Source organism: Ambystoma mexicanum, chromosome 1p (assembly GCF_040938575.1).
Source record: "Ambystoma mexicanum isolate Mex_15411 chromosome 1p, UKY_AmexF1_1, whole genome shotgun sequence".
Taxonomy (NCBI): domain Eukaryota; kingdom Metazoa; phylum Chordata; class Amphibia; order Caudata; family Ambystomatidae; genus Ambystoma; species Ambystoma mexicanum.
Window position 1 is genome coordinate 369,806,795 of NC_090921.1, and position 21,480 is coordinate 369,828,274.

At 44.9% G+C, this 21,480-nt stretch overlaps 1 protein-coding gene across 1 annotated transcript in view; it reads right to left on the reverse strand.

Annotated features, from left to right (window-relative positions):
- NDUFA13 (NADH:ubiquinone oxidoreductase subunit A13) overlaps positions 1-21,480 on the reverse strand; it is a 161,199-nt gene that overhangs the window by 57,140 nt on the left and 82,579 nt on the right. The window contains exon 4 of the mRNA XM_069649070.1: positions 17,136-17,205. Within this exon, the coding sequence (XP_069505171.1) occupies positions 17,136-17,205 (70 nt within the window). The remainder of the gene's footprint in view (positions 1-17,135; positions 17,206-21,480) is intronic.

Consider the following 21,480-nt stretch of genomic DNA (forward strand, 5'->3'; position numbering starts at 1 on the left):
TTAAAAGGACAAGAATTAACAGGCTTGAATGGAGCACGCATTAGAAATTTCAAAACTAGGTTGAGATCCCTAAACGGAACTTGGAAAGGGACCGGGGGAAATACATTTGCCAATCCAATCAGAAATTATTTAACCAGTGATAATTTGAAGAAAGATACCTCTTCAGAGGTTCGCTTAAAAATAGACAGCGCTGCCAGTATACCCTTCAATTGTGCCAACCTAGCGCCCCAGATTAGTCAGGTGTGAAAGAAACGACACCACCATAGGTGTGCTGCATGTAAAAAGGGGCCACATTCTTATCCCTGCACCAGCTGCAGAACTTGTTCCAGCGGCAGCAGTATAAGGATTTTGTTGCTGGCCTTCTGGCCGAAAAACATTTCCATTACGTCGTCCAGGAGGTCCCAATCCTTACACCTCAAACTCTCAGAAATTATGCGTGACGGTTCCCACCCTCCTCTTGCGAGAGAAGGTCCTCTTTTTGTGGAAGATGTATTGGAGGGCAGATGGACATGTTCGGGTACCACGTCCTCCAGCCCCAATCTGGAGCAATTGGGATCATGGATTTCCCAAACTTTCTCAACCTCCTGATCACATGAGGAATGACGGGGGCTGGAGGAAAAAACGTATAGAAGTAGAAACTCCCAGTCCACTACGAACGAGTCTCCTCGCGTACAGATCCACTTGAGGGATTCCCCAAAGGGTGAAGATCTATTGAATGACTTCCCGAGCTAGTCCCCACTCGTGGGAGACAGTTCTGCCTGCTTGGAGCATCCGCTGCTGTGTTCTCTTATCCAGCTAGGTGAACTGCAGCTAAGGAGATTCGTCCTTGAATTGCCCAGAACCAGAGCTGCATTGCCTCTCTGCACAATAGTAGTGACCTTATACCACCCCTCTTGTTGAGTTCGTGCATGGCCACTGTGTTGTCCATCATGATCAGGACATTCTATCCCCATACAGAGGGCAAAAATGCCTTCAGCACTAGTGTGATCGCCCGCAGCTCCAAAAGATTGATGTGTAGTTTGGACTCCAATGGAGACCAACGACCGCTGATAGGCAGATCGTTGGCAAGGGTTTCCCACCCAGTGTGTGAGGCATCATTCACTACAATTATCTCTGGCCATGGTTGCCAAAAAGTTTCTCTTTTAGAATGTTTTCCTCGCAAGCCCACCACAGAAGGTCTTGTGCGACTGTTTGGAACCTGAAGAAGGTCTGACCTCCTGCCTGAGAATTGTGACCATTGAGTCCTGAGAGGCCATTGGAGAGATCTCCTTCTCAGGTGAGGCTCTGGCAGCAGGAAAATGCAGGATGCCAAGAGGCCGAACAACAAACAAAAAAAAAAGACCATCAAATGCCGGAAGACGCTGGGCACTCGGAATTTGGTGACCATCTCCAGAATATCTTGAGCACCCACATCGGGTGGTGAGGCTTTAGGTCCCGTCCCGCCCCCCACCCCCCTCACCCCCCCCAAGGATGCATCAAGGACTGCCCCGATGAATTGGAGTCTTTGAGATGGTATCATGTGGGACTTTTTGAAGTTGCGGGAGAAACTCAGTTTGTGGAGGGAGTGGCAGGTTACGCTAAGATAATCCAGGGCCTGTTCGGGAGAACGTGCCCTGATCAGCCAATTGTTCAGGTAGGGGTAGACGTGAATCCCCCCCCCTCTCCCGAGACGCACTGCCGCCACCATCATCATCATCATCATCATCATCAACTTGGTGAAAACCCTCAGAGCGGAGGTCAGCCCAAACGGCAGAACTTAACCATGAGAACCGCCAATGGCGAACCTCAGGTATTTTCTGTACTTGTGATGGATTGGCACATGAAAGTAAGCATCCTGAAGAGCCAATGATACCATCCAATTCAGAAGCTGGAGAGGCTGAAGGATCTGAGAGTGCACAACCTTGCTAGTTGTTCCTGGCTCTGGCTGTACATGGCGATACTGTCCGGTCGCTCCATGTGTGTACATTTTACCATAAAGGGAGTCTTTTGTGCTCCTGTGAAAAGCCCCCAAATGATGGTTCTTTGTTGTTTAAGACCAGTAGCTACCTAATTGCCTTTGTGTGCAATGACCATACATGGTGACTACTGACATACACTGGCCAGAAGCTCCCTAAGGGGCTTTGTGTGCGTATGACCGTGCAACTTGGGGTAGGATTACTACAAGTAATCAGGAATCCACATGACTGTCTGTGAAAGACCATCGGAACCTGCCAGCGTGGTGAGCAGCAAGCAATGTAAGTTTGAATGGCGGTTGTGTACACATTTGATGGCAAAAGCAGAGACACTGCACATTTTCTAGCTAGGTTTCAAACAAGAGTCCCTGGAATCAGTACACACACACACACACTGGATGAAACCTCTGTTGATGCCATTCCGGACTCCTTGGATATTTGAAGGCGAAGCACTGCTTTTCCAAGGACTGATAAACTCTCTCCCTTTGAGCAGTTCAGCTCAGGCAGAGCCATGACCTCAGCTTGGCATTTATCCACACCTGAAGCTCCTGGAATGTACCGTCCCACAGGCTAAAAGAGTTTTCTACCGGAAATTTGGCAGGATTGTTACTGGACACTGCCTTTGTCACATTGATTCCTCAGGGCCATGGTGCTATTCTCTGGTGTGGAGACCTCCAGTGGTTTCCCAAACAACCTGTGTCCCATAGTGCCACCGGTGCAGACTTTACTGGGCTGAACACACTACACCAGGGTTGTACAACCCCAGGACTGGAAACATGCAAGATTTTCATGATAACCTCCATTAATATTCATGAGATGAATTTGAATACAATTATTCTAAATGTACGCACTTTTTTAATCATGAATATTAATGAGGGATATCCTGAAAACATTAGGATTCCGGCCCTCAAGGCCTGAAATGGACAACCCTGCTCTACACCCGAGATCTCTTACCCTCACCACCAGGACTTTTTCCTGTTCCTCCAGCCCGAGGTCTTCAGCTGAAGACCCTACACATCCAGCAGTGAACCACCACCTCTCTGTTTGCAGAGTGTGAACACCACTCAGCAAGGTTTTCAAGAACTGCAACCCACAATGCCTCAAAAAGATCTGGTTTAGGATCCTGATATCATGAGCCTTGGTTCCTTCCCTCCGGTGTTGGGGGTCATCAGTTACAGACCGTACCTCTACGGCAATGAACCACGACTCCTCAAGGTGCTGATTCTGAACCACCAATCTGCAACCTTATAATCAACACAACACTGGAGTGACCAAGTGACTGGGCTTTGTGTTCCTCATCTACTCTTTACAGGCCTTCAACATGGCGATATGAAATAGGGCGTTGAAGGGCCCTCAGATTGTAGAAACTATACGATTGGGCCCTTGAATTCAATAGATAAAATCAATGCATACCACAGAACAAATTACAGCAGAGCTATGTTCTAATTGAGTATCTATGTATGCTGCTTAAATAGATTTTGCTCTGAAGAGACCAGAGTCTCTGCAATGGTTTTGTGGATTTTGTAACACTTTTGCCAACAGGCTGGATCGGCCAATCTAAAAGACTGTTTTTGAATGGTTACTTTACTGAAAATGTAAGAAGTTCTCTTCTTATGCACACATATTAACACTGAGAACATACCTAGATTATCTATTGTGTGGCCCTTTATGTGCTTATTGTGTTAACTGGGCCCGTTTCACCATTTGCCTCTTCCTTCTGCCAGGACTGCTAAACCATTCTACCTCTTGGAGAGTAGGGATACGCTGGGTAAATATCCTGTAATCCAAGTAAGTTGAAATATTTGGATCCTGCATAGAGGGCCTAAAAGAAATCTCACCAACATAAGGTGAGATCAAAAGACTAATAGAGATTCTCTAATGAATTCCTCACCTCAACGAAAAGGCATATACCAGTGTGATACCAGTGTGATAATGCATATTGTGATGTCGTCATTCCAGGCAATACATAACTGCTGACTGGTAGCCAAATTCAGTACGAATATTACATCACATCTTGCAAGTATACCATCTATTGCCTGAAAAGTTCCTACAGGAAAATGCAGGCTGGAAAAGACTGGTCAACTGACCAAAATAAATAACTGGGGAAAATTTAAGCAACATCTTTAAGACAAACATGACCCCTTCGTTAGCCAATCTTTAATTTAAAAAAGAAAAAACATTTTTAAACAAACGTCAAGTAGCGTTCACCATCCCAGAGGTGATTACATGCATAAATGCGTGCTCAAGGAGGAAGTACTTTGGAATCTCAATTTCAAAAAGGCAATGAGGATTGATCACACATCGATTATAAGACATGGGAACAAAGTAAGCAAAGTGAAAAAAACAGGGGATATGTACATCATGCAAAAGGTGAAGAGCTTCAAAAGCAGTGTACTGGCAAATGACTCAAGCATTGGCAAAAACAATAGTTTTGGCATTTGAAGTTGTGAATTGCATTTTACATTTAACCTTAAGAACGCCGTTAATACTTGAGATCCAATTATCCTGCAATTCAAAACATGTCTGCAAGATACTGTTTGCAGGCACATAAAATGAGTTCTATATTTAGCAGAAAGACTTCTGTTCACTGTGTTATCATCAAAGCCAGTTAACAATTTATATTCCTAATGTTATGTCTCACCAAAAACTAAACTTGCAGAAATGTGTGGAAGTTTTAAAGTAAGTATGGTGATTCCAGGGGTTAGCTGGAGAGGTGAACCAGGGGGGTGAAGTAGGGAGCAGGGTGATCTTTGACAGGAGACAGTGATGGGAATGTTAGGTATGTGTAAGCTAGGGTTAGTGGAGGTTAGGCAGGGTTGATGTAAGGAGGGTTGGTGGTAGAGGTAGAATGTGGGCAGAGACGGGTGATGTAGAGTGTGGACAGAAGGAGTGGGGGTGAGAGCTGGTTGCAGAGAGGTGACAAGGGGTGGGTGAGCGGAGAGGAAGGGTGGTAGGTTGAGGCAGAAAGGGTGGTGAAGGATAAGGGGAGGCAGAGAGGTTGCGAGTGGTGGGGTCAGAGAGGAGGTTGGGGTTGAGGTGGGTAGAGCACAAGAGGGTCGATATGCTGGGGGTTCATAAACCAGGGCCAGGGTGCTGGGAGGTGCAGAACAGAGGGTTGGGTTAAGCATAAAACAGCCAAGGTGGTGGAGTGACTTTCATCCCCGATGCCCAAACATACACCAACCTATACAATGCAAAATAGTGATAGCAGCTTTATTTTCTCCATTCTAAATGGAAGTCTACTAGTATCAGAATATTAATTAATGTACGCCTAAAAATATTAGATCTGGCTTTTTCTACTCTATTTTAAGATTTGAATACGCCCAACAAAAGAAAATGTCTGATAAGCCATCTGCTTCTAGTCGCCATTTGACAGTCTTTTACAGTTTAAAGAATGTTCTTCACATTAGGAATAACCAAGTGTTTTGTGTTAAATAAGCAGGCCTGAAAATAAGCTTGTCAGATGCATGTTGCATTTGGCTGGCTTTCTCCCGTCTACGACCCCTTCCAGCCATAAAAGAGAATGGCATAGGCTAAACAATGCCACCAGAATGTAATAAGGCTTCCTCCTTCGCAGAATACAGCATAAGATGGTCTGTCAAGGCTCACAGTGGCATCCAGTGTTAAATCAGTCCGCCTTGATAATTTGGTCACATCTTCCACCTAATGCATTATGTTCATCATTGAGCTTGGCAACCCAGTTTTTACAACCCTCGTTTGTAGGGTCCAAGTTCTAGAACTACACACATAGTTGCCAACATGATCCATTCCAATCGGTAGGTGCTTATCCAGTCCAGGTTGTTTTCTTTGCATTATGGGACTTGTAGTTCTGCCTTTCCCATTATAAAACTCAAACTACAAGTCCCAGAATGCAAAAGAAACCAGGACTGGATAAGCACCTACAGATAGAAATAGATCAGGTCGGCAACTATGCCTACACCGTACTCTAGTCTCTAGACCACTGCCATACTGACTTAGTTTTTTGTAGCACAGTAGGTGATATTATAACCAAAGTATACATACTGAAGTTTATTAACGTCAGTGAGGAAAGGCCAAGTCTTCCTTGATTTGGAGCAGTCATCTGGCATGTGAACACAGATCTCTGTGGCAAGTGCTTATTGTACCGAGTCATCTTCTGGCCCATCATGACATGCGAGCACTATATATTTCGAATGTGGTTATTGAACGGGAACCAAAAGACAGTTGAACACGCTAGACAAACAGTGAGTAATACAGTATTCCTTGATCAAATCAGAATTTCGTTAACTGTAGCTCAGGCCCCTCAGCAGCGCACTATGAAATATCGTGACACCTTATGTTTGGAAACAAATGTTGGAATCGAACGTGCACGGATTTCTTTGCACCAGGACACCATATGGTGACAGACCTGCTGGCACACTCCTACCGCTCTGCTGCCCAGACCATGGATAGCTTTGACATAGGGACGTAACATGACGTATATGACAAAGTAGAAAGCATGGGTAATTATTTGTAACTTCAAATAAATTACGTTCTGAACGTTTGTGTTTGGTTAGAGAAAACAAAAAATGCACGCATCAACTCTGTTAAGAGGTGTCTGTACTTGGCCCTTTCGGTCATTCGCAAATTGATTCCTCTGCAACAGAGAGTTCACAGCAAACTCTTCCCCTGTGCAGAGTGCTGTTTTCTCCTCAGTTTTCTCCTCAGTTTGGGCTCCTTCCTCTCTGACATCTTTTTCTCCACCTGTGGTGTCCCCCAGGGTTCCAACCTCTCTCCCTGGCTTTTCAACCAGTATCTGGCACTCCTTGCCCACCGCATCGCCGCTCTCTGCCCCTACTTCCAGTGCTATGCAGACGATACCCAGCTCATTTTCAGGCTACCCTCGGCCTCCGCCTCTCCTTCCCTCATCTCCGACTGTCTGTCTGCTATCCAGGAATGGTGTGCCGCCAATGACCTCTGCCTCAACGCCAGTAAGACTGAGATTCTACTCATCGGCACACCCACTCCCTCCTTCCCTGCAGCTCTCTGGCCGGCCTCCCTTGGCCCCCTTCCTGCCCCTACCTGCAAGGCTAAAAACCTCGGGGTCATCTTCGACTCCACACTCTCCTTCTCTCCTCATATATCTGACGTCTCTAAGAAGTCACACTACCAGCTGCACCTCCTCAGAGGTATTCTTCCCTTCCTCTCCTTCCCCCAGAAGCTCACTGTCTCCCGAGCCCTGGTTCTCTCAAGGCTGGACTACTGTAACAGCCTCTATCTTAATCTGCCTGCCTCCACTCTCCGCCCTCTGCAACTTATCCAGAACAGAACTGCAAGACTTGTCCTTGGCCTCAAGCCCAGGGACCGTATCTCTCCAGGACTGAAATCTCTTCACTGGCTCCCAGTGGCTGCGAGGATTAAGTTCAAAACCCTCTGCATTGTCCACAAGGCCTTCTGGGGCCTGGGACCTAAATACCTTCAACTCTCTCTTCCTAAATATCTTCCTTCACGAGCCCTTCGCTCATCCGTCTCCAACTCCCTCATGGTCAGCCGCTTCTCGAAGCAACGAGCTGGGGGTAGATCTCTCTCCGCAGCAGGGGCCTCCCTCTGGAACAGCCTTCCTGCCTCCCTGAAACTTGAGGAGAACCATCTCCGGTTCCGGAAGCACCTCAAAACCTTCCTCTTCGCTTCTGCCTTCTCTCTCCCTCTCCCCTGCTAAACCTGCTTAACTCCCCACTGAATTCAGCACTAAACCTGCATCTGGGCCACTCTCAGCAACCTCGGTCCAGGGCCCAGCCACTCTCCACTTGCACTGCCTCCCTGGCTCCCCCTGCACTGTGGGACTGTCACTGTATCCCTACAGCCCCCTTCCCAGCACTTGCTCTGCACTTACCTCGCACTTGCCACCAGCTGGCCCTTTTTATTTATTATTTATTATTTTTTTTTACGCTACTTACCTTGTACTGCACTTTCCCCCCCACCTCCTCCCCCTGCACTTCCTCCTTTTCCCTTTACCTCTGCACTTGCGCGATCTGAATGACACCTGGCCTAGTAGGATCGTTTGTCTGTCTTCCCCTTGTTTCCCTCCCTCCCTGCCTCGTCGCGCCTTGAAACACTTGTGTATAGGCGCGTTACAAATACCATATCATATCATATCAAGCACGAGTTTCCCTTCCATCTGTGCTGCTGCCTCTCTGGAACAGGCGTGGTTCGAGATAGCGCCACGCCATCATCCCCGGCCTCGGGTAAAGAAACTGGTCCGATGACAGCTTTTATAAACTGACAGCTGGCGCCTGAACTGCGACATTAGATTCCGTTGCATCACAAATCCTGTACTATGAGTCTCCGCTGAGAAGAAGAAACGTATGCGGCCATCCAACCAGCCCTAATTTAAATTTCACCAACAAGCAAAGATCTCAGCAACCTGGGGAAATGGAGGCAAGGGAAAAGCACTGAGCAACAAAATGGATTAATTGAAGAAACGGACACTGCACAGCCAATCACATCATAATGACAATCACCAACTAATCAGCCAATGAGGTGGTGCTTACATCAAAAACCCGACCAACACCACACAAATCACTATATGAACATTTTCCAAGCCATTTTAAACCAAAAGGAAAACAAATATTACATGAACTAGTTTATTTTAAATACATCAAAATGTGCAACATAACTACAAAGCTGTACTCAATATATTTAAAAATACAATAAAGATTATGATTTTGTTTTACATTAACAGATGACGGCCGCCATTTTGGAAGTAAAAATGGCTGACAAATTCACCACAGTACAAAATCAGCCAAAGAGTGCAAAACTAGGTGTGTTGTGGGAGGAGATGGGTGGGAATGGGAGGAAATCCCTATAGATTTCACTTGGCATAGGCATTAATGAGTGGGACACATAACCAAACAACCATTTATACATCTTCATATCAACCTGCATCGAAAAGCATAGCAAACCTGCATCCAAAGCCCCCATTTCTAGATCTCATGTTAAAGTTCTTACTTGAATGACAATAGTTTTGGCTTTATAGGTAGCGCTTTCAGTGCCACCTGCCAAACAAAACTAAAAACAGGGGATATGTGCATCATGCAAAGGTGAAGAGCTTCAAAAGCAGTGTACAGTCAACTGAAATCATGATCTGTAATCAAAAAGGTCCCCATTTATATTATAAGGGGCATGAAGAGGTGTAACTTCTGAAAGTTACTAGAATGGAAAAGGGGTGAATTAGCGGTTTGACATTTATGAACACATTAATCAGATGTTTCAGGTTACTGAAGTTAAAAAAAAAAAAAGAAACACGTACAGTACATAGGAAATGTCAAACTCCGCAAACATTTCAATGACCATAAGGGTCCAGCAAATAAATGTTAAAGATATGTGGAATATTGATCGGATAGAAGTATAGTAGTTGAGTACTTTTACTATGTTGATTTTGATCTAAAACGTTGAGGTGTGAATGAAAGCCTAGGATGTCATTGGGGTCTAGTACACTATTATGCTTAAAGCATGGAAACAAAAGATTCCCCCAACAGTAGAAATTATACCTTGCTGGGGAACCGTGAGGCAGAATACATGGATTATGTTTGGAAACACTACCATCCATGTAAATTACTTGAGTATGCATTTTCGCAGCATAAGGTTTCAATGTGTGGGATTTTAATGTTATTTAGATGCAGTTCAAACCTACACACCTGGCTTCACATTGGGTACAAAAACATTCACTGTCATAAGACGAGTGCTTGTAAGAATTAATCATACAAAGCGAAAATATGTTTTGAAATGGTGTGAAAGATCAATAAGAAATTACAATGAGTAGCTGTTAAAAGGGATTTTCAGGATCCGTCTTGGGATTCTGAGAGGATACCCTATTCTGATGAATAGGGACAAACAAAGTCTAGCCAAACTTTCTGGGTAGTGTAACTGAACAGCAAGGCTTAGACATAGGACGGTGTGACCGTGGGGGAAAGGTTCAGTGAAGCATACAAAGATCACTTAATACAGGTTAGGCAAAATATATAAAACTAATAGTTATTTATTTAAACCTTAAACAACGCGTATCAATTAAAAACCACAGGTAAGTAACACTAAAACATTCACTGTTAATATATACACATGCAGTTTGGCATGCTCTACTAAGAGCACTAACACCACTTTCAAATACAGTTATAGTACTTTCAACAGTGTAGCAAAGCAAGTGAATAAAGAAATAAAGCCAAGTAATCAACACTGAGAACCATCGGTTGAGAACAAAATTAGCAAACACCATACAAAACCTTCAAGATAAGGTTCTAACCTTGAAAAGTCCTCCCCTAGCTATAAAACAAGGGGTCTAGTGCCTTAGAATCACAGGTCCCAATAAAAGAATAATCAATATGTTTATTTGGCATATGAAGATTCCATAAAACAAACCAATAAGGTGACTCAGTTCAAAAGAGGACAGTGCACATAAGCAAAAAGAGCAATCATAAAAAATAGAATATTCAAGAGTTATAAAAAGAACAGTGCATTCAATTATGATTAGACACTGGTCATTCCTCAAAAGTGCATCTGAAGTGCAGTAATCAAACCTCATCAGTGAGGATTGTCGCACAGATGAAAGTAAAGCCCATGCTATTAGGTGCTTCAGCCTTAAGTCTCAGTCTTAAAAGTCTTTAAGTCTAATAGAGCTAAGAGTCTTTAAGAAATGTGTTGGCTTGAGCCAACAAGTAGTTGTAAGTGTTTCAAAGTTCAGTAAAAACAAGAGAAAAGTCTTAACAGACACTTTCCTAATCCAGCCACCTAGGGGAGACACGAGGGAGAATACCAAGCCAGCAAAACCACCATTTAAGGCTGGGCATGGGAGACATAGGGCAATGACTTCACACTGATACAACCCCAGGGAGACTGGAGCGAGGGAGGCTTGACGCAGGTATCTCTGCTCAACGAGTGTACCCAGATCCACTCACAACCGTAGAATACCTGAAATCACTGGGCCTTCTGGATTTGTGCCTCGATTCTGTTAGAGGAAGCCAGGGGGTCGCCAGTGCAGAGGTCACTTCATGCACCTGGGTATTTGGGTCCGGTTAGTTTTTTCGATTCTGTGCTCAGATGAACCAGATTCTAGATAGCTGGACAACCAGGATACACCGACTTCAAGTCCACCACTCCGGCGACGACTTCAGAGGACTTCCAGGACGCGATTCAGGTGGCGAGCAGCTATGGCCACGAAGAAAATGGCAGAAAGCGGCACTCATGGCAAGAACCAAGAAACTGGCCCTGCGAGGCCCCTCTACGTGGTGCAACGCTGCAACTTTAGGGAAATGCGTCTTGTTCCATAAACGGGAGGACCGGCGGAATCCAAATGCTGAAATTATTTTGGCAACTGTAGCAGCGAAGTACAGCACAGAATGGCTCAGGAACTGTTCTGAGCACTTCCAGCAACTGGATCTCTGAGCACAGGTAGAGACTGGTTGTTTCCCACTGGTCCAGGTCTTCAGGAGATCTGCAGCGAGGCAGGGCTTTGCCCAGCTAGTGAATTAAGGGCTGCTGGCGGGCTTCCAACAACGGGTTTCAGATCTTCAGTTCTCCTTCATCGGGGTCTTGACTCCAACGATTATCTAAAGAATGGCTGCAAGAGTTGTTTTATCCAGTATCCAGACTGGAGTGGCCCCCAGCCCACCAATGGCACCATTCAATTTGGAAGGGGCAGTCCAATCCTGGACAGCCTCTGGCTACTGCATCAGTCCAGCAATGGGCAAGTTGCAAGGATGTGCATTGGGTCCAGAATGACCCAGCCCAAACAACACAGACTACCATATATGGAAATTCCAGCCACTCCAGTGCAGGAAGAATGTCAAAAGACAAGATGGCCAAAGGACAGGAAAAAATCTCAAGGCACAGCCACTTTGGTGTATATGGTTCTCTAAAATTCAAATGTGCAGAAAACTATTAAAAAGAAAAACACTATAAAAAGTAACTGCTGTCAACAGACCATCCTGGACACATGCAAGTTACCACAAAGATGCTAAAAACAAAGTTGTGCAACTACGACCTGGGTGCCTTGTTGAAATTACTCAGATCCTGTGCCTAAAAATGGGTTTGGGCCACTAGCCATGACAAAGTAGGCAATAAGAGACACTCTACCTTTGCCCAAATGTTTTTTACATTTAAAAAATCTGAACAATAGTCCAATACCAGCTATAAGAAGGCTCTTCATGCTGCTTAGAATTAATAGACAAAAAAAAGAGGAGCATGGCTTGGTATTCCAAAAGAGAAACGTATGTGACGGCTATGTTCAGATGCTGAACAAATTGAAACAGTCAGACACATGACCACATTGTGCCCAGCCATGAGCAAGTTCCATCTTCTGTACTACAGCATTCATGTGGAGCATATACATGTGATCAGAAAGGATCCATTTTGGTTAAGATCTGTATCAGTATGTAGTAGATGTCTATTAATTGCGATCACACAGGTTTGGAAAGTTGCTACAAGGTTAGCCGTACTAGACTATATTAATTGATCTTAGAAAGTTGATCAATGGCCATGTACTTTTTAAAAGATCAAGGCAATGTAATAAATTCGTTTTTAGTTATTTGTCTGAGATCTTAAATAGTTTCACTGTTTGAATGTTGTCCTATGATAAATTTTATTGAATGTGACATGAATGTGACATGAATGTGACAATGTTCTGCTCTGTATTCTTAATGCAATTATAATTTGTCTGTTTTTTTATCTTTTAAATGGGCCTTTCACTTGTATTGTATGTGTAACGTTTTATAACTAAAGACAATACAAACATGTTTAAAAAAATTAAAATCAAAGTTGCAGGGAAACAAATTGTCCTTACTACACTTCACATAAGGTGATGTTTACCGGAAAAACAGAACTTGACAACAGAGAACAGAATTCTCCTGCAGTGTGCCATAAGGACTGATCAGTGCCCCCAAAACAGATTAGCAAGGCAAGTGGAGCAAGAAGGATTAGTTTACCGCCAAGAGTCAGGAAAGGTGCCACACTAACAAAATCTAGGACTCCAATTGAGGTCTGTAGTGCAAAAACAGCAAAAAGAAAAATCTTTCCTAACAATAGCATATCAAACTTAGAGTGGACATGTGTTTGATTGAAAATATGGTGAGAAGCGATCCAGAAGAGAGTACTTCTGGGTAAATTGTATTCTTGAGCTAGAATACTAAAGGGGTGATTGAATATTTTTTATGGTCGCAAAGCACATCTGGGGGGAGGGGGGGTCACTAATTCACAGCTACAGAGAAGACACATGGCACCTAAGGTACTTTGATCACAGCGAACTATGACTCAATTTCAGAGATGGCAATGTAAACGAAATGCTGAAGCGCTTAACCCTAAACTTAACACAAATGTTTTCAAGCATCAGGACTATGTTAATACTTTGTTCTACTGTTCTATGCTGCGGGACTCCGCGCTAGGACTATGTGCTTCACTTTCTATGGTGTAAGCTGGTATTGCCCTTCAGGTGTGAGATATACATACACATGGATAAAGCGAGTCAGGCCTCCAGATATGCGTTGTACTGGGCCGTTTTACGCATTAAAATCTTGAATACACCAACTTTGATCTTTCTATGCATACGATTTACGCACCGGTTGAGAGTAGAGTACAAGCAACTTAATGGAAACCGTAACACCTCTCGATTCTTATCTGCATGGAAGAAATTGCGGCCCATGTAGAAGCAGATATTTTTTTCTGTGCTGCACGCACCAAGCCTACCAAAAACAGCACACTTCTGCTGCGTTTTAGGTCCGTAGATGCTCATGGAAAGGATGCATTTCAAAATGCATAAATATTAATTTTCCAAGCGTTTTAGAATCGATGGAAAACTTAATACAATCGACAAGTGCTCTTAACATTGCACAAAAGTAGGTTTCAGAGTTCCTGCGCTGGGTACATTATCAATGAAAATTATGTGTCATTTATATAGGGCTTTCGAAAAGAGCTGTACATAGAACATCACCCAACCGAAGTAGATACTCATTTATCAATCTCAAAAGGTTGAAAGGCCGAGTTGGCTTTGCCGGGATTCGAACTTGCAGATCTCTCGGATATTGCAGCGAGCATGCAACCTGCTGAGATCTTACTGTTGGTTGGATATATTTCCACATTATGGATTAGACATGAATAGGATTACTTAACATTTTGAGAGAGGTCTACGCGCAATTAATTTTTTGCCCTATGGCTGAATTCCCTCCAATTATGGTATGTTAACCTACTACGTGAGGTTTGTCTGGTTCTGGAAGCAGAGTTATCCCTTTCATTTGAAGTAGTAGCTATCAATGCTGTATTAGTTCCATCTGTGTGGAGTTTGCACTGCAAAGGCATTTAACTACTTTTAGTCTATGTGGGTGGTGGTGCTCCCGCTGCTAGTATGCTATTCCTATTCTACGTGAGGGACCTTGGATCGCTTAGCCCCTGCGGGGCAAGTTCTTTGTGATGGGAATTTGAACTGCTGAGGCATATGCTGTTCCCTTTCTATGCGAGTCTAGTTTGCATTTGTAGCCCGTCATTTACTTGGTGTGGGGGTGCTTGCACAGCTCCATCCCATGCAGTTTCATCTCTATGCAAGTGGAACTTCTACTGCTGTGACCTTATATGAGCTAATCGCAAGACCCACAACATTCCTGTTCCATGTGAGGAAAGAATGATCTACTGAGGCCCATGGCATACCCTTTCTATATTAGAGTGTGTGAACATCCAAGCACACATCTCTGGAGCCACTAACGCGGCCAAACTTTTCAAAATCTGCAAGGAATTCCCCAATCCACTCGCAGTCTCTCCTTCCTTCTGCACTGCCTTGGCCTCCCACTTCACATCCAAAACTCAGGCCATCCTGTACTCACTCTCCTCCACCCCCATCTCCTCTCCCACACCTGCGCCCCTGCCTCCCTTGCCCCTTCCCTCCCTCCCTCCCATTCCAACACTCGCATTCCCCATGCCCACAGCACCGGATGAGGTCTACACTCTATGAAGGCCTCCTCCAAACTGGTGCCCTACCCCACCATGCTCCTCCAGAACCATCAAGAACAACATCTACCTCTCTCGCCATGGCTCTTGCTGACTTTTGTAACCACTCCTTCGCCACTGGATCTTTCCCTCTATCGCTGAAGAACAACCTTGTGTACCCGCTCTAAAAAAAAAAAAGCCATCTGCTGACCTCCCCCCCACCCCCCTACTGTCCAGTTAACTATCGCCCTCTCTACTACCCCCTTCCTGGGTAAACTCTTGGAGAAGTTGGTTCTTCCCCCAACTGACCCTCCACACTGATCTTGTTGGTTGCCTTCATGACCATCAACCTGGATTCCAGGCATCCAGAGGCACGGAAACTGAACACCTGTGAAAACATGCTTGGAAATTGCGACTCTCCTGCTGTTCTCAATCGCCTCAATCTCTCCTCTGCCTTTGACACAGTCAACCATTCTAACCTCATAAAACGACTGACCCCCTCAGCATCACTGACCGGGCACTGAATTGGCTGCTCCTCAATAACCGCCCTTCCCAGCTGCAACCTCCACCACCCTCCCCACCTGTGGCATCCTCCAGGGCTCCAACCTATCGCCATGGCTCTTCAATATCATCTCGCCCCTCTAGCTCACCCGATCTCCTTCTCTCCTCAATTCCAGTGTTATATCAATGACACAGCTTTCCTTCAAACTTCCATCTTCTTCTCTCCCATCTCCAACTGTCTGTCCACCATTCAGGCATGGTGTGCAGCGAATGATCTCCGTTTCAATGCCAGTAAGACAGAGATCCTCCTCATTGGGACTCCTGTGCCTTCTTTTCCTCCTACCCTCTGGCCACCCTCTTTGGGCCCTCTAACCCCCCCCACCCACCACCATATTGTGAGGCCAAATACCCAGGGTCATCTTCGACTCCACTCTGTCACCCTTCACATCATGGACCTTACCAAGAAGTGCCACTTCCAGCTCCACCTCATCAGAGGCATTCTTTCTTTTCTCACCTTCCCCAGATGCTCGATGTCTCCAGAGCTCTGGCCTTCTCCAGGCTGGACTACTGCAACAGTCTCTTTTTAATTCCCAGTTTCCTTCCTTCGCCACCTCCAGCTAATCCAGAATAGGGCTGCAAGACTTCTCCTTAGCATCAAGCCCAGGGACCATATCTCTCCAGCCCTAGAATCTCTCCACTGGCTCCCAGTGACTGCAATGACCAAATTCAAGAGCCTCTGCATCATCCACAAGACCTTCTGGGGCCTGGGACTGCGCTATCTCCAACTTTCCCTCCCGAAATACTCCCTGCAGAGCCCTACACTCCTCCAACTCCCTGACTGTCAAACAATTCTCCAAGCAAAGAGGGGGGCAGGCCTCTCTCCTCAGCTGGTGCCTCCCTTTGGAACAGCCTCCCTGCCCCGCTCAAACTTGAGCCGGACTGCCTTAAGTTACGGAAACTGCTCAAAACTCTGCTCTACCTTCCCTGCTAATCGCCCCACTGCCGTTGTGACCAGTGGCCTAATCCTCATGAATATCACAAGATCAGGCCCTCCCACCCTCCGCATGCCACCCCAGAGAGTTGCTTGTACTAGCACTTAGCCTGAAAAAGTTCTCCTTGGCTCCCCTTAGTAATTCCCTCCTCAACATTTGTCCACTCCTCTGCTCCCCCCTCCATACCCAGCCCCTGCACTTCTCCTCGATACACTTGCAAGTCTGAATGCCACAAGGCCTAGTAGCAACCTCACTGTATGTTTACTGTTTTTGCCATTGTTGATATTTCCCCTGTTCCCTTCCCATTTAGCCTTGTGGCGCTTTGAAACACAATTCTGTTGTATAAAGAGTCTTACAAATGAGCAATAAAATAAAAAATGTTGCACCGGTTCTATGGAGCGGAGCTTCTGCAGAGACCCATTCCTTATATGTTGTGTGGGCATCTTCTACCCTTGCATGGAGTAACTCCACCTGTTCTACATGATGGTCTGCATTGCTGTGGTCCAGATTTGCCTTCTCTACTCCCTTAAAATCACATTTACTCTCAAAGTTCAAAAAAAGAAAATAAATAATCCCACCTAAAAATTTTCTGGATCACTGGAGCTCTTTGCCAATACTGTGTGCTGCTAGTTCTTAGTCTTAGATAGCATGGTTACCTACTGATCAAAGAAAAGGCAGTACCCGACAGTCTCTAGCCTCAGCTTTGCACTGACGGTGCAAGAATTGGCACATGTTTGGCGTTTATAAAATGGAGAAAGCAATGACGCACCTTCCACCCAGGAACATCTTTCATTATTTTGGCTTCCTCTTCTAGATTCTCCCGAAGCTGCCGCAAAACACTAAAAAGAGAGAAAGAAAAAAATATGCATTTTTGGAGAATATTACAACAAGCGAGTGCAGCATGACTGGTAAAGCAGCCAGAAAAACAAGTTACTTACCCCATACAATGTTCTTTCGACTGGATGTTCCTCCCATGTATTCCTCATCTATGAGATCTCCAATATCCAGCTTCAGCTACTTCAGAAAGAATTTTCAGCACAGTGCGCCATGCGTCAATGCGGTCGACTCGATGTCCCTCAAGGGCCTCCGTCTCGAGGCTGACAACATCACAGGCATCTATGGAACGTGCAACTCCCGTTGAATTCAGTAGGACTACCAGCATTAATGTGGTTTAGACCATACTAGACTATGAAGGAGCAAAAACTGCAATAACATGGAAATTCTACTGCGGGGTAGGCTGGGGTAGGCTGGGAGAGGCGATGAGGAATATGTGGGAGGAACATCCAGTCGAAAGAATGTTACCAGGGTTAAGTAACTTTGATTGTGTCCTCCCACGTATTCATCTATGATAGACTCCGAAAGCAGTATTAGTTTTGACAGAGGGAGTACAAATTTTGTCATCAAGGGTTGTTGTGAACAGAATGAAGTGCTGAAGGTAGACCAAGTGGCTGCCTCACAAATATTTTTTATTGGAACACCTCTGAAGAGCAGAAGTAGTAGCCATGCCCCTAGTGGAATGGGCTGTCAAGCCTTCTGGGGATCTTTCCCGGCCAGCCTATAGCATTCAGGAATAGCTCAAATAATCCATCTGGACAAGGTCGGTTTGGTTACAGCCGGTCCCAGTCTATGACTAGTATATCCTATAAACGATTTATCATCTTAGGCAAAACATTTGACATCCTTGAAATGTAGAAACTCGGAGCACTTTTTGGGTCAAGTCTGTGTAGCCTCTCCTCTTCCTTGCCAGGAAGAGGTTGAGGGTAAAAAGTAGGTAATCCCATCTTTTGTCCCAAATGAAAATCTGATATAATCTTAAGTAGGAACGAAGGTTTGACCTGGAGGACGACATTGTCTTTATAAAATATAAACGTAAAAGGTGGTTTAGAAGATAGTAGCACTATCAGCAGCCCAGGAACTAACAAGATTGTTTTGAATGTTAGTAGTCTTAAAGGACACTAATGGAGTGGTTAAAATGGTGCACACATGAGAAACTTCAAAGGTCCGGAACCTAAAAAGGAGATGGGAGGGAACACATTAGGGAGTCCCTTTAGAAATTAATAAAGTTATTTTAAAATATGGTGTTTCTTCAGACAAGTGCTTGAAGATGGAAAGCGCCGCTAAATAACCTTTAAATGGCTCCAACTTGGAGCCCCAGATTGGTCAAATGCAGCAGAAAAGAGAACACCTCTGGTGTTTGGCATAGAAAAGGATCCACATTCTTATCCCTGCATCCGCTGCAGAATTTACTCCAATGGCAGCGGTACAAATATTTGGTTGCTGGCCTTTTGACCAAAAGCAATATCTCCATTACGTCATCCAGGAGGTCCCAATCCTTGTACCTCAGCCTCTCAGAAACCATGCATTAGTGTCTTGACCACTGGATGGAGAACCAAACCCTCCTCTCGGGAGAGAAGGTCCTCTCTTTGTGGAAGACTTATTGGAGGGCAGCTAGATGTCCAGAAGGTCCAGGTACCACATCCTCCTGGCGCAATCCGGGGCAATTAGGATCATGGTTCTCCTGAACTTCGTGATCACGTGAGGAATGACAGAGAAAGGAAACTCGCAGTCCACCATGAAACAGTCTCCCAGAGTGCCTCTTGGCGGAAACTCCCTGGAGCAGTACAGTTTGCACTTCCGGTTGACAATGGTTGCGAACTGATCCACTTGAAGGGTTCCCCAAAGGGTGAAGATTTCTTGAAGGACTTCCTGAGCTAGTTTCCACTCATAAGAGACTGTGCTCTGCCTGCTCAGAGCCTCTGTCGTTGTGTTCTCATCTCCAGCTAGGTGAACTGCTGATAAGGAGAATCCTTCTTGAATCGCCCTGAACTAGAGCAGCTTTGCCTCTCTGCACAGAGGTAGTGACCCTACGCCACCTCTCTTGTGGAGGTAGTACATGGCGACTGTGTTGTCTGTCATTATCAGGACATGCTTTCCCCGTACAGCAGGCAGAAAAGCCTTCAGTGCAAGTCGGATTGCTCTCAGCTCCAAACGATTGAGGTTTAGTTTGGACTCCTATGGAGGCCAATGACCGCTGATCGGCGTCAGTCACTACCGTAATCTCCGATCATGGTTGCCAGAAAGGTTCTCCCTATAGAATCTGCCTGCCTCTTGTCTAACCTCAATTTAAGGGCATGCAATCGGAGAATTCGAGAGGACGGACCAGCAAAGAAAACGTTTGCAGGGCACAATGGGTCCTCTTTAATAGATTACATAATGATCTCAGCAGCTGACTGGGCAAGGGTAATTTATTTTGAGGTACTAAACAGAAAGCGATCATTACCCAATTTAACTTCACCCTAGGGGAATAACGTATTCTGCTTTGGGCGATCCAGGTGATTGTGGGACACACCTAAACCAACATTTGGAAATGCTTGCAAATCCTTAAAATAGGCTAAAGTCCTAGAAAAAGATCTTAAACCTTAACTTTAAGCTGCAATATCAAGTAATATAAACATCTGTGATAGTGAGGCCAACAACAAAATAATCTTAGAATCCTACGAGAACCTAAATAAGAAAAGACTTCCCTTTATTTCTATCACTGCGGGCACAATAAGAGTCAGTCATTTATAAAGATGGATGGTTCGATGAGGATTGTTGTAAGGCAAAAAGAAACATTATTGATTGTGCCGCAGTAAAGGAGGTGGTGTATAAAGTGGCTTTGCAGCAAGCACGGCTAGAGTACAAAAAACGAATACAATTTAAGAAAAGGGAACATGTGTCTGATACACGGAGGGCTTTTTATGATGCTCAACAGTCAAAAGATGACATACTTTTTGGGAAACTGGTTACGGACAACGGATGATACAGGGATTCAAAATGTGATTGTTGTATCACAGCAGAGAGCTAGTGGCACCATTTTTCAACTGTTGATTGGCCACCGGATCAGTACAGCCCCACAGCTTTTGCCCAGTGTTCCAGTGGCTGCCCATTTGTCTGATCATCTAGTATTACCGTGTGGGAAGTGGAACGTTCCCTTTCTGCACAGAAACGCGGCAAAGCCTCAGGCCCAGACCTCAACCTAGGTGATGCGTTTGGAGAGGTGGTTGAAATATGGACAACTTTTTAATTCTATCATTTGGAAGGGCCAGATACCAGAGTCCTGGAGGAAGGCCGAAATAATCCTGCTGTACAAGAAGGGAGTGCAGGATTTACCATCAAACTATCGTCTAATTTCCCTCTTGGACAGTGCAGGTAAACTATTAGGCAAGTTTGTCTCCAGGACTGGGCTGACAATGATATCACAGAACTTCAGGAGGGATTTAGAAGGAAAAAGGGGATGCTAGACCAATGCTTTGTACTGTATTTGTTGATCCAGAAATATGTTGTATTAAGGAGGAAACTTTATGCTGTAGTTCTGGATCTCAAAACTGAGTTTCATCCAGTATCCCGGGAAAAACTGTGGCGTATGCTAGCTCGACGGAATGTACCCTTCGATATGACAGAAATTATTGGATTACTGTACTTAGAAAATAATGCCTCCATCCACTATGGGCTGGGAGGGGAATCCACAAAGTCATTCCCGGTTACTACGGCAGTAAGGCAAAGGTGTACCATGACACCTTTATTATTTAACTTTTATATTCAGGAGGTCATATGCTTTAGTAATGGGGTGCCAGGATTTCCCGAAAATGTCTCCCCCCCCCCCCATCAAATATCCAGCATTATTTTATGCAGTTCTTCTGCCCACTAACCTGCAAGGCCTGAAGAAAGCACTGGAAATATTTACCAAGAAACGTAGGGAGCTATAATTGGACTTAACATTGAAAAATAAAAGTCTTGGTTTTCGGGCCCAGATATGCAAAATATACTCCCCTGGCAATAGCGGTGGAGGGAATACAATTGGCACAAGTTAAATGCTTTGATTATCTTGGTGTAAGGTTGCAAGACACAGGAGGGTGGGTAGAACAGGTGAAGTGTTCTCTTATCGCTTTGGAGAAACTTAGTGGGGCCATTAAATCCTTTCATGTTAAGCATGAAGGTGGAGCCATTTCACCCGCCCTGAACCTCTATGGAAATAAGCGATACCCGCAGCACTCCATGGGGCTGAACTGTGGGGCCATGCCAATGTGAAAGAAATTTCAAGCAGACATAAGTTCATAAAAAAGGTTATTGCC